The sequence below is a fragment of the Carettochelys insculpta genome, chromosome 32 (assembly GCF_033958435.1).
Source record: "Carettochelys insculpta isolate YL-2023 chromosome 32, ASM3395843v1, whole genome shotgun sequence".
Classification (NCBI taxonomy): domain Eukaryota; kingdom Metazoa; phylum Chordata; order Testudines; family Carettochelyidae; genus Carettochelys; species Carettochelys insculpta.
Window position 1 is genome coordinate 7,241,155 of NC_134168.1, and position 11,737 is coordinate 7,252,891.

The 11,737-nt window shown below is 47.9% G+C and overlaps 1 protein-coding gene across 1 annotated transcript; it reads right to left on the bottom strand.

The window, feature by feature from the left end:
* Window positions 1–8,393: 8,393 nt before the first annotated feature.
* On the bottom strand, window positions 8,394–9,368 carry LOC142004724 (olfactory receptor 5V1-like). The gene has a single exon (XM_074982388.1). The coding sequence runs from the start codon at window positions 9,348–9,350 to the stop codon at window positions 8,394–8,396; it is 957 nt and encodes a 318-aa protein (XP_074838489.1). The 5' UTR covers window positions 9,351–9,368.
* Between the last annotated feature and the right edge of the window lie 2,369 nt (window positions 9,369–11,737).

Consider the following 11,737-nt stretch of genomic DNA (forward strand, 5'->3'; position numbering starts at 1 on the left):
CTTACCTCCATGAAGACAGCCCCGACGGTGGCCTTTCCGACACCAAACTGCTGCCCCACGGATCGATAGCTGTCCGGAGTGGCCAGCTTCCAGACAGCGATGCCAACCCGTTTCTCCACAGGGAGGGCACGCCGCATGGCAGTGTCCCGGTGCCTGAGTGCGGGGGTGAGCCACTGGCACAGCTCCAGGAATGTCTGCCGGCTCATCCTGAAGTTCCTGAGCCAGTGGTCGTCGTCCCACTCCCCAGGCACCAGCCGCTCCCACCAGTCGGTGCTGGTGGGGTAGCTCCACAGCCGCCGGCGTGTGAGGCGGGGGGTGGAGCGGGGTGCTGCAGGGGTAGGGGTTGAGCCCTGCTGCCCTGGGGGCATCTCCTCCCCTGGGGCAAGGAGGTACTCAGCTGCCTCCCACATGGCATGGGCCAGGGCAAGCCCTGCTCCTGCCGGAAGGGCTGGGTGGACCTCTAGCTGCTGCTGCTGCTGCTGCTGCTGCTGCTGGGGGTCCATGACTGCGGCGCCCGGGGTCTGTGTGCCTATGGCTCCTCAGACCGCGTGCTGTGCAGGCTGAGTGTATGTGGGAGGGGCCCTTTAAGGGAGAGGCTAGCTGTTGCCCCGGAAGCGCTAGTCCGCCTGTTGACCCTGTCTGCAGCTGTGCCTGGCATCCCTATTTCGATGTGTGCTACTTTGAAGTGTAGACGTACCCTCGCTGCGCCTATTTCGACGTTGGGCTGAGCAACGTCGAAGTTGAACATCGACATTGCCGGCCCTGGAGGACGTGTAGACGTTATTCATCGAAATAGCCTATTTCGATGTAGGCTTCACGTGTAGATGTAGCCATAGAGTAGCATGATGTAGGTGCCTCAGTTTCCCTAGGCAGAGCATCAGTGCATAGTTGGTGATGGGAGTTACTGTTTGATTTCTTCTCCCACGTACACAATGGGCTTCCATGGACCTTTGTAACCTAGACAACCAGGAGACAATTTTCTTCCCTGGGAAACAGGACAAAGGAGGAAGGTGAGGCCTGGCTGGCTGGAATTGAAACTGGGCTGTTGTGGGGGGGTAATCTTGGCTGACTTGAGAGGGAGGAAGTAGGCCAGGGCCTCTGATTGGGGCCCCTTTCTGGGTCCTGCTCCCCCAGATGGATTGTACATATGGCTTCTGGCTTCTGTAACAAGTCCGTTCTATACTGCGTCCTTGTCGTTGTATCGCTTTTCTGTTCTCCCTGCTGAATGAGAGTCACATCTGACTGAGGATGAGGGGCAGGACCTGGTGATGCTCTGTGATATCTTGCTTATGTCACCAGGTGCTCCACACCCATCTGCAGTTATAGATGACGCTCACTCAACAGGGAGCACAGCAGGGTTATTAGCCCACAGGGACACAGCCTAGAGCAGACTTGTCTGCCCAGGAACCAGAAGCCATCAGTACAATCAGCTGGAGCACATGACCTATGAGGAGAGGTTGAGGGATTTGGGTTTATTTAGTTGCAGAAGAGAAGAGTGAGGGGGGATTTGATAGCAGCCTTCAACTTCCTGAAGGGGGCTCTAAAGAGGATGGAGAGCGGCTGTTCTCAGTGGTGATGGATGGCAGAACAAGGAGCAATGGTTTGAGGTTACACAGGAAGGAGTAAGTTGGGTATTAGGAAAAACTATGTCACCAGGAGGGTGGTGAAGCACTGTAATGTGTTGACTAGAGAGGTGGTGGAATCTCCATCCCTAGAGATTTTTAGGTCCCGGCTTGACCAAGCCCTGGCTGGGATGATTTAGTTGGGGTTGATCCTGCTTTGGGCAGGCGGCTGGACTCAATGACCTCCTCAGGTCCCTGCCAGCCCTATGATTCTACAATCCCTCTTGGGGACAGTGGCCCATAGGGGGTCCCTCAGCTGGGGCCTTGGCCCTCCTTCCTCCCTCTCCAGCCAGACAAGATGGCCTCACTCAACTGCCCACTTCCAATTCCGACTGGCCAGGCACCTTCTCCCGCCTTTGTCCTGTTTCCCTGGGGAAGAAAGCTGTCACCTAGTTGCCTAGGTTACCAATGGCCATGGAGGCCCATTGTATACATGCAAGAAGTCATCAAACTGAAACTCCCATCACCTGCTATGGACCAATGCTGTGCCTAAGGAAACTGAGGCACTTACCTTATGTCACTACAGGATAGTAGGAAATGCAGGCAACTTAACCTAGGGAATAAAATATTCACACATCCCATTTCATCCTACTGGATCAATGAATATATCATAATAAAGAGCTACAACCATTGAATCACTGCTGTACAACCTTCAACACACAACACTGATGGTGCTCCTTGGTCCTGATGCTCTGCGAGGCAGATACAGACACATGGGCTCATAACCACCAGCCCGGCATGCTGTGGAGACCAGGGATTGTTGCATGGAGATGGAGAAGAAGGCTGAACTTGGGTTTAAGGTACTCGACCAACGTTCCGACCTCTCCGCTCAGTTTCTGCCTTTGCCACTGACCCTGATACACTGAGAAGGTGATTTCCAAACCACAATGAAAAATAATTTTTAAATCGTCATCCCACAAGCATTAGAACCACAACCTCAACCAGTGTGGTGCCGGCTCTCACCTGGTAGAAACTGGCTAGAGGTCAATTGGAGTCAAGTGGGCCGAACTCCTAGCCGGTGCCAATGGGCTTCTTGTGTGACTTCCTGTGACGACATAAGCGGCTCCTGAGCCTCAGTTTCCCTATTGGTTAAACAGGGATAATCAATCACACATCTCACCCTACCAAAGGTGTTATGACAAGAAAGTCTCTCCTCAATTGGAAGATGCTCAACTATTGTATGGGTGAGAGATATGGCAATAGAAAGGGATGTGACTCAGTTTCTCCCCATTTAGCATCTCCCTTGTCCCCAAGTCACATAACTGATGGGAGGTTCCATTTATCAAGGGCTGTGCTGTGCTCAGACTCTACCATACTTAGGAGTTTTTAGCCACTTAGAGATATATCGGCTTTCCCTACCATGCTTCTTATTCAATCCACACAGATTTCCAGCTCCTCCAGGCTAGTTTAGTTTTAGGTTTCTGTAAGTTTTGCTTTTTTATGGATAGCATTGTTAACCCCAAAGCAATCCCTTTTGCTGCATGGAGAGGTGGGCCAAATTTGTCTGAACTCTACCCTTTGACTTGTCCAGTTTGGGTGACCCTTTCAGGAACTGTTGCTCCCACTGGCATAACTCTCCAGGTCATTGAGACACAGAAGCCACCTCACCGAAATAAAGAAAGTACCACAGAAAACACAAAGGAGGAAGACCTCAGACAATGTGGAGAAGGTCTCCTGAGATTGAATGACAACAGCTGGGGTGCTCCTGGGGTCTGCTAGAAGTTTTATCCAGAGACAGAGTGAAGTGGAGGAGACTTGTAGATGACCTACACACCACAAAGATTTAAGTCAAATAAGTCAAGTCAAAACAGATGTTGTTTTCACAACCCATAGGTCCTGAACCCAAAACAATGCTTTCAAAGACCAAGCTTCCATTGGACTCAGTGTCAGTTGAACTTGGCCCATATGTATTACTGGATGATATATTAACACTACCGAGGCAGATCTCTGTGGGAGCCTGGTGCACTTTTATCCGTTTAACATTTCAGTTGCCCTGATGTGGCTATGGAACTGCTCTCATTTGGCACTTCATTTGGAGATTGCAAAGGAACATTTCAGAAGGGCTTAGGGATTGAGGTACCACCCTCCTGATAAAGTAGTTTTTCCTAAAATCCAACCTACACTTTTCCTTCTGTAACTTCAGACAACTACCCCTCGTTCTGCTGTCTGTCACCACTAACGACAGTTTCTCTCCATCCCTTTTAGAGCATCCCTTCAGGAAGTAGAAGGCTGCTATTACCTCACCCCTCAGTCTTCTCTTCTGTAAACTAAATAAACCCAAATCCCTCAGCCTCTCCTCATAGGTCATGTCCTCCAGCCCCTTAATCATTTTCTTTGCCCTCTGCTGAACCTGCTCGAACACATCCGTATCTTTTTTATACTGGGGGGCTCCAGCACCGGATGCAATACTCCAGATCTGGCCTCACCAGTGCCAAATAGAGGGGAATAACTACTTCTTTAGATCTGCTCGAAATCCTTCTCCTGATGGACCCCAATATGCCATTGGCCTTCTTAGCCACAAGGTCACACTGTTGACTCATATCCAGCCTGTAATCCCTAGGTCCCTTTTTGCTGCACTGCTGCTTAGCCAGTTGGTTCCCAGCCTATAACAATGTTTGGGATTCTTCTGTCCCAGGTGTAGGACTCTGCACTTCTCCTAGTTGAATCGCATCAGATTTCTTTTGGCCCAATCCTCCAACGTATCTATATTATATTATATTGAATATCACTAGTTATCTCTCTCCATTCCAAAAATTGACCATTTATTCCTACTCTTTGTTTCCTATCTTTTAACCTGTTATCAATCTATGAGAGGACTTTCTCAATTGTCCCATGAGAGCTGGCTTGGTTTAAGAGCCCGTGACGAGGGGCCTTCTCTAAGGGTTTCTGGAAATCTAAGTGAGAAATCTGAGGCAGGACCTGCCACCTGCCCCTATTTTCAGGAGCGGTACCAGATCCTGGGAAGGGATGACACATTGCCTCTGACTTCCCCCAACAACAAAGTGCAGGAGCTCCCCCACCCCCATGGCCAGACCCCCCTGGAGGAAAGAAGGAGCAGCATCCTGAGACCCAATCTCTGCCAGAGCTGGAGACGGACATGGAATCCGAGGCAAGCACCAACACACTTGTGATCATCCAGGGATCAGCCCCTGCCAGCCAGACCACCTCCAGGGCATTATCAGAGCTGGGCAAGTGTTCCTCCATTTAGTTGCCCACATGTCACACGTCCCAAGGTGTGAGAGGCAGGTGCAGATGGGACCTGCTGCACTCATCATGTGGTCAGCTCAGGCGGGACCTGCCTGATGTTTCTGGCATGTGAAACCATGAGCCAGGTTGCATGTGCCATCTGGACCCCGCAGGCAGCCTCCAGGCACGGGCACAACCCTGCTGCCAGCCTCACAGGAGTCTAGATGAGCCATGGGCCACCCTGAACTTCCCAGCACCTGCCATGGCTGGAAGCAGGCTAGCCGCAAGGGTGACTGCCTGAGCCCAGACACAGTGAGGAGCGTGGCTCCCAGCACGCAGGCATTCCCGCTGGCGAGATGCAGCACCTGCTTCCACAGAGAGTGCTGCAAAATGCAGGGGTGTGTTGGGGTGCTAGGGAGGCCAGGGTTGCTCTCGGCTCACCCACCACTGATGTGGAGTCCTCTCTGTGGCCAGACGCCCCACCCCTTGCTGTCTAGCCCATCGAGCTTGGGCAGGCCCAGAGCAGTCTGCCTGGTCCCAGAGTCACCTCACATTCCCCCTGTGCCAGGGCCCACCACACATGGTTAGTCCCTTCCTGTGGCTACTAGCTGGGGTGGAGAGTGTAAGTAGCTGCTCATGGTGGAGGTCAAGACCTCAGGCACTGTGTTGCGTGAATGGCTTACCATGTCTCCTCCTTGTCTTCCATACACCTGGAACTGCACCGACCAAGGTTCGGGCTACTCCCACATCCCTGCCAGGGCAAGTCAGCCCCACCCCAGCACAGGAGCAAGGCAGTCCCAAACCACTGCCAGAGTAAGCCAGCCCCATCCCAACAGAAGGCCAAGCCCACAACTGGAGGGCCCATTGCTGTGTGCACAAGAACCTCTAGCATGACCACAATGCTGCCCTGTGGAGGCTCATGGACCTCCTGGAGCAGCAGCTGTGAGACAATCAACTCCTGTCCCACTTCAATGTCACCACTGTCATCTGGTAGGACAGGTTAGCCCAGCCTCACACAGCTGCCACCTCAGCTCACACTGCACCCTCACATCATCCCACAGGGCATCATCGACCTCTGGCAATGGCTGAGGGCCATGACCTCTGCTCCCCAGGAAACCTCTAATCCTCTTGCTGGCCCAGACCTCACCACAGCCCCACCACACCTGGGCCCCTGAACCCATTGGGTTGGGGGATCCAGAGGTTGATGCTGTTTGGGGTCCCACTCAACCCTCAAGTTCTGATTCATTGGGCAGCCTTGTTTGCAGAGCTTCCAGTCAACCTTTCTGTCAACAGAGGGTTGGGCAGTCTTGCTGCTGTCTGTTGACAGAGCAGATCGCTCTTTCAATCTGCTTTTATGTGTAGACGCAATCTGCTGCCGGACTTTTTGCTGGGAAATCCCTTCAGACAGCGACTTCTGTTGACAGAAGCTTCCCATGTTGATGTAGTCATGCTGTTTATCAGAGCTGGTGAGGCAGGGAGTATAACATTTTTTCATGGAAAGAGGTATCCTTCAAGGACTTTTTGTCAGAAAACTGCAACAAAGCCCAGATTCTTAGGTTGTTGCTACGCTACCATTCTCCCATCGAAGGTGCCATGGTAATGAGGCAATTTGAAGCAGGCTAAGGAGGCACTAGCATCCATATTCAGCACCTCATTAGCATAATGGCAGCCATGTGAACAGACTTTGAATTGCAGATTGACAGTGAAGATGGGGGCAGCTTCGAAATAAGCAACCTGCTTCGACATTCGCTTACTCCAGTCTAACTCTGTTCCCTTACTCCAGCCTAGCTCTCTTCATGCTGTGGCCATTATGCTTATGAGTCTCTGTATATGCATTTTAGCACCTCATTAGCCTGTTTCGAATTGCCTCATTACCATGGCAGTGTGGACGGGAAAATGGTAGTATAGCAGCTACCTTACGGTGGTTGAAATAATATCCTTGCTGTTGATGAGACAGGCCGGCTTTCCAGATTACAGAGAGCTCTTCTTCACCTGGGAAGTGAACTCAGTGACACAGCTAAATATAACGTTGGTAGATACTTTGTTGTAAATACTTGACCCATTTCGGACTCACAGAGCCAGAGAATATGAGGGTTGGAAGAGACTTCATGAAGTCCCCTTGTCCAAATCCATGCTGAAATCAACGCCAACCCCAACTAAATCTTTCCAGCCAGGGCTTTGTCAACTCTGGCCTTTCAGCCAATGAATCAAATGCCTGGACATCAGCTATGTGGGCAAAACCTGACAATCACTGTACACTTAAACAAAGTGGTAGAAACCAAGGACATCCATCCATAGCAGTGTAACACCAACAGGCCTGGGGTGCCAGCCCCAGGACTAGAACCTGTGAGCATAGGGTCTAAAGCCCTGCACTCTACCACATGAGCTGAAGGCCAGCTGGTTTTGAGGTAAGGCTGTACAGTAGACACTTTACTCATCTGAGATGAGGTCTTGGTGCCTCTGGGTACTGCATCAGTAGGTGTCAGATTCTGGTTTGGAACACCAAAGTGAGTCATGACCCATTTTAATGGGGTTACCACTGTTGGTGTTAACACCTGATGGGCCTAGAGCTGAAGCCCAAGCACCAATGTGCAGAATCAAAGCCCAAGTCTGAAGGCTTTATCCCTGGGTAGTGGGGTTACAAGCTATCTGTGTCTGAAGACCTGGTGCTCTGAATGTGGCCTGCCCTCTTAGGACAGTATTTGCCCCCTCCACAGGGGGCAGTAGGGTTTCAATGAGTTCAAGCTTTGTTCTCCCTCCTGGCATTGGGTAATATTCTTTTTCTCACAAGAGTTTGACATATCGGGGGTAGTCACAAGGGTTTCATGGTGTAAATGAGTTTAAGAACTCCTTTTATAGATCAGTGCCTTGAATTATGTGCTAATTACTTCACTAACCAAACTTTTCCAATGGTATTTAGCTGCGACATGTTTCCCTGATCTAAAGCAAGATTATTCTGTCTACGCTTGAAAGCTTGTGTCTCTCACCAGCAGAAATAATTAAAAATATTACCTAACCCACCTTGAGTTTTTAACACCCTGAAACCAACACAGCTAAAACTGCAATGCACTATATTTTTTGACATCTATTATCCAAAGGTTTTCAGATACCAGGTGCCAATTAGCAAAACATGTTCATTTTACAGATTTCCATTGTTTGGATGAAATGGAAACGAAAAAAGTATACACACATCTCTTGTATGGTGTATCTCTGTATCAGGGCCCCCTGAGGCCAGGTTTACAGTAGGCATTACAGTCAATTGCAGATACTACTTAATTCTAACTACAGCAATTGTGTAGCTTGAATTGACTTATCTACAATCGACTTATCTGGCTGTTCTCACAGAGAGAGGTCACCAGGAGAATCTTTCCCATCAACCTCCTTTACCCCTGGGGATATTGAGGAGTACAGGGGTCATCTTCTGAGCTCAGATACTTTAATTATGCATGTCCCAACCAGGCATGTGAATTTGAACCCTGGAAGATTGATTCTAACTGGCTAGATCTTCCATGTAGTGTAGACATACCCAGATACTCTCCTTCCTTCACGATTGAAACAAGGATCAATCAACCTGGTTTCTTTCAACTAATCTGAATTCATTATGAAGGCCGTACATTTTGTGATCGCTTTTCTCAGGGCCTCCTGGACTTCTCTGTTCCTCAGACTATAGATGAGCGGATTAGCCAGGGGAGTCAGAACAGTGTAGATGATGGAGAAGACTTTGTTCAGCGCTTTCAGGGTGTTGGATTTTGGTAGCATGTAGACAATCATTATGATCCCATAGAAAAGTGCTACCGAGATTAGGTGAGAGGAGCAAGTGGAAAAGGCCTTTTTCCTTCCGGTGGTGGAAGGGATTCTCAGGATGGTGTTGATGATACAAACATAGGAAGTTATGGTTAATAGGAATGGGGAAACTGCATCGAGGAAGGAAAACATATAAAGAACTAGTGTGATGAGGCTGGTGTCACTGCATGAGAGCTTTAGCATTGGAGTGAAATCACAAAAGAAGTGGTCCATTTCATTGGAGCCACAAAAAACTAATTGAGACATAAAAGACATCATTACTGTGCAAGGGAGAAATCCACTTACCCAACACCCAGCTGCTAATTGGAGGCACAGCCAGTCATTCATACGGGTTCCATAGTGCAATGGCTTGCATATGGCTAAATATCGATCATAAGCCATTGCTGCCAGGAGATAACACTCTGTAATTGCTAGAAAACAAAAGAAAAAAAACTGCATCATGCAAGCTAGTACAGAAATAGTTTTGTCCCAGGTCAGGAGGCTGGCCAGCATCCTGGGCAGGATGGTTGAAGTGTAGCAGGTCTCCAAAAAGGACAAGTTCCCCAGGAAGAAGTACATGGGGGTGTGAAGGTGTCGATCAGTCATAACTAGTGCGATGAGGAGGAGGTTCCCAGCCATAGTCACAATGTAGATCACCAGGAAAAACAGGAAGAGAAGGAGCTGTAGTTCAGGGAGGTCCCCAAATCCCAGGAGGATGAATTCCTCGACAGCCGTTTGGTTTTCTTCTTCTTTTGCCATGAGCTGTATTGTGTGACAATGAAAAAATTAATGAGCATCAAAGGATATACCTGTAACATGAAATTAGGTGGACTTCCATCATTTGTACCCCTAAGGGTTCCACCTGGAACCTGAGAGACAGTATGATTTTTTCCCCTACCAGTGAAACTTTCACACATCCAGACTTTTGGAACAGACATTTCACACCCAAGCAAAGAGATGTTGCCTGATAATATGCCCCTCTTCTTCCCCATAATCCAACTATTTTTGTGCATCAGTGTTTAGATTTAAAATAAAAAGGGACCATTCTGGGCTAAAGATTAGCACAATTGATTAAGAGTTTAAAACTATAAGGTTGGGGAGATGTTTAGGAGATACTTGTGTAATCTCCACACCTGGTTTTACCTTTGAGTTGGAGGAATGGAGGAAGGAGTAGCATTGGGAAGGAGAATGGATGTTAAGATGAAGGACAAGGTTGATGTCAGTTTTACAGGCCATATTGGTAGTAGAATGCCTGTACGCGACTGGGAGAGGAATGTTAGCAGAGACAAGCATCAATTACAATATTTCTACAGAGAATTGTGAAACTGGAAGGAACCTTGAGAAGTCATCAAGTCCCATCCCCTGCCCTCATGGCAAGACCAAGCACCAACTAGATCAAACGTCTGTCAAACCAACTCTTAAAAATCTCCAATGATGAGATTCCACAACATCCCAGGATAATGTATTCCATTGTTTAACCACCCTGACCGTTACGAAGATTTTTTTTCTCCTAATACCCAACCTAAACCTCCACTGCTGAAATTTAAGCTCATTACTTCTTCTTCATCATCACATATTAAGGAGAATCATTCTTCTGCCTCCGTCTTGTAACAACTACTTAGGTACTTGGAAGCTGTTACCACGTCCCCTCTCAGTATTTGCTTTTGCAGACTATGCAAACCAATTATTTCAATCTTCCCTCATAGGTTTTGTTTCCTCGAGCTTTAACCATTTTTGATGTTGTTCTCTGGACCGTCTCCAATTTCCTCCACATCTTTTCTGAAATGTGGTGCCCAGAAATGGACACAATACACCAGAAGAGGACTAAACAGTGCAAAGTAGAGCGGAAGAAAGGCTTCTTGTGTCTTGCTCACAACACTCCTGTTAATGCATCCCAGAATCATGTTTGCTTTTTTTGCAACAGCATCACACTCTTGAGTCACACTTAGCTTGTGGTCCATGATGATCCCTGGATCCCATTCTGCAGCACTCCTTCCTATTTTGAAATTGCTGATTTTGGAATAATGTTGCTACAGACAAAAATGCATTTCAAAAGAGCGCTTAGCTGTTTTAAAATAACACATCTACACACTTACAACCTATTTTGGAATGGAGCCATAGGCTGTGCTACGGTTTACTTCGAAATAGCCTCAAATTCCTGTCTACGAAGCCCCTATTATGAAATAGCTCTTTCGAAATAGGCTCTATTCCTTGTGAAATGAAGTTTACTAATTTTTAAATATGTCAACCACTATTTGGAAGTGTTTTAGTAATTTTCTGCATTATCTCTCCTGCTCCTGATTTTAAGCTGTCGACTCTGTAATTATTTTATTTCTCTTTTTTGAAGACTGGCTGAGAGGAAATTGGACATTAGGAAAAAATTCCTGTCAGGGTAGTTGAATACTGGAATAACTTGCCTAATTGTGGAATCTCCATCACTGGGGATATTTAAGAGGAGGTGGATAGACATTTGTCAGGAATGATCTAGATTTTGCTTGGTCCTGCCATGAGGTCAGGAGGCTGGACTTGCCGACTTCTTGAGGACCCTTCCAGCTCTAGTCGTCTATTTGACCTTAGATGACATGGGCAGGAACTCTGTTTGTGTGTTTGTTTGTTTGTTACACCTGAAGCATTGGACACAGCCCATTAACATAAACGGTGAATTATGTAGAATAGTAACAGAGATAGCTGGATTAGTCTATATACTATCAAAACTGAAAAGCAGTCCAGTAGCACTTAAAGGCTAACAAAATAATTTATTAGGTGGTGAGCTTTCCTGTGAAAGACCATTATAGGGATAGGTCATTATATGGACTCTTTTACATACACTTATCCCTCATTAAACACGCACTTCATTTACGAGTACTCGCTTAAACGAGGGACACACTTACCTATCTTAACAGCAACGAAGGGTCCTGTGGCACCTTACAGACTAACAGAAAAGTTACAGATTTCTGTTAGTCTATAAGGTGCCACAGGACCCTTCATTGCTGTGACAGACCCAGACTTACACGGCTACCGCTCCGATACTTACCTATCTCAGTTCACTCTAGGAGTGAACTTCTCCCGCTCATACCAGCTTTACCCCCTCCCCCTGGCTCTAACCCCCCTAGGCTTCCCCCACCCCAGCAGCTCCAACCTTCTGC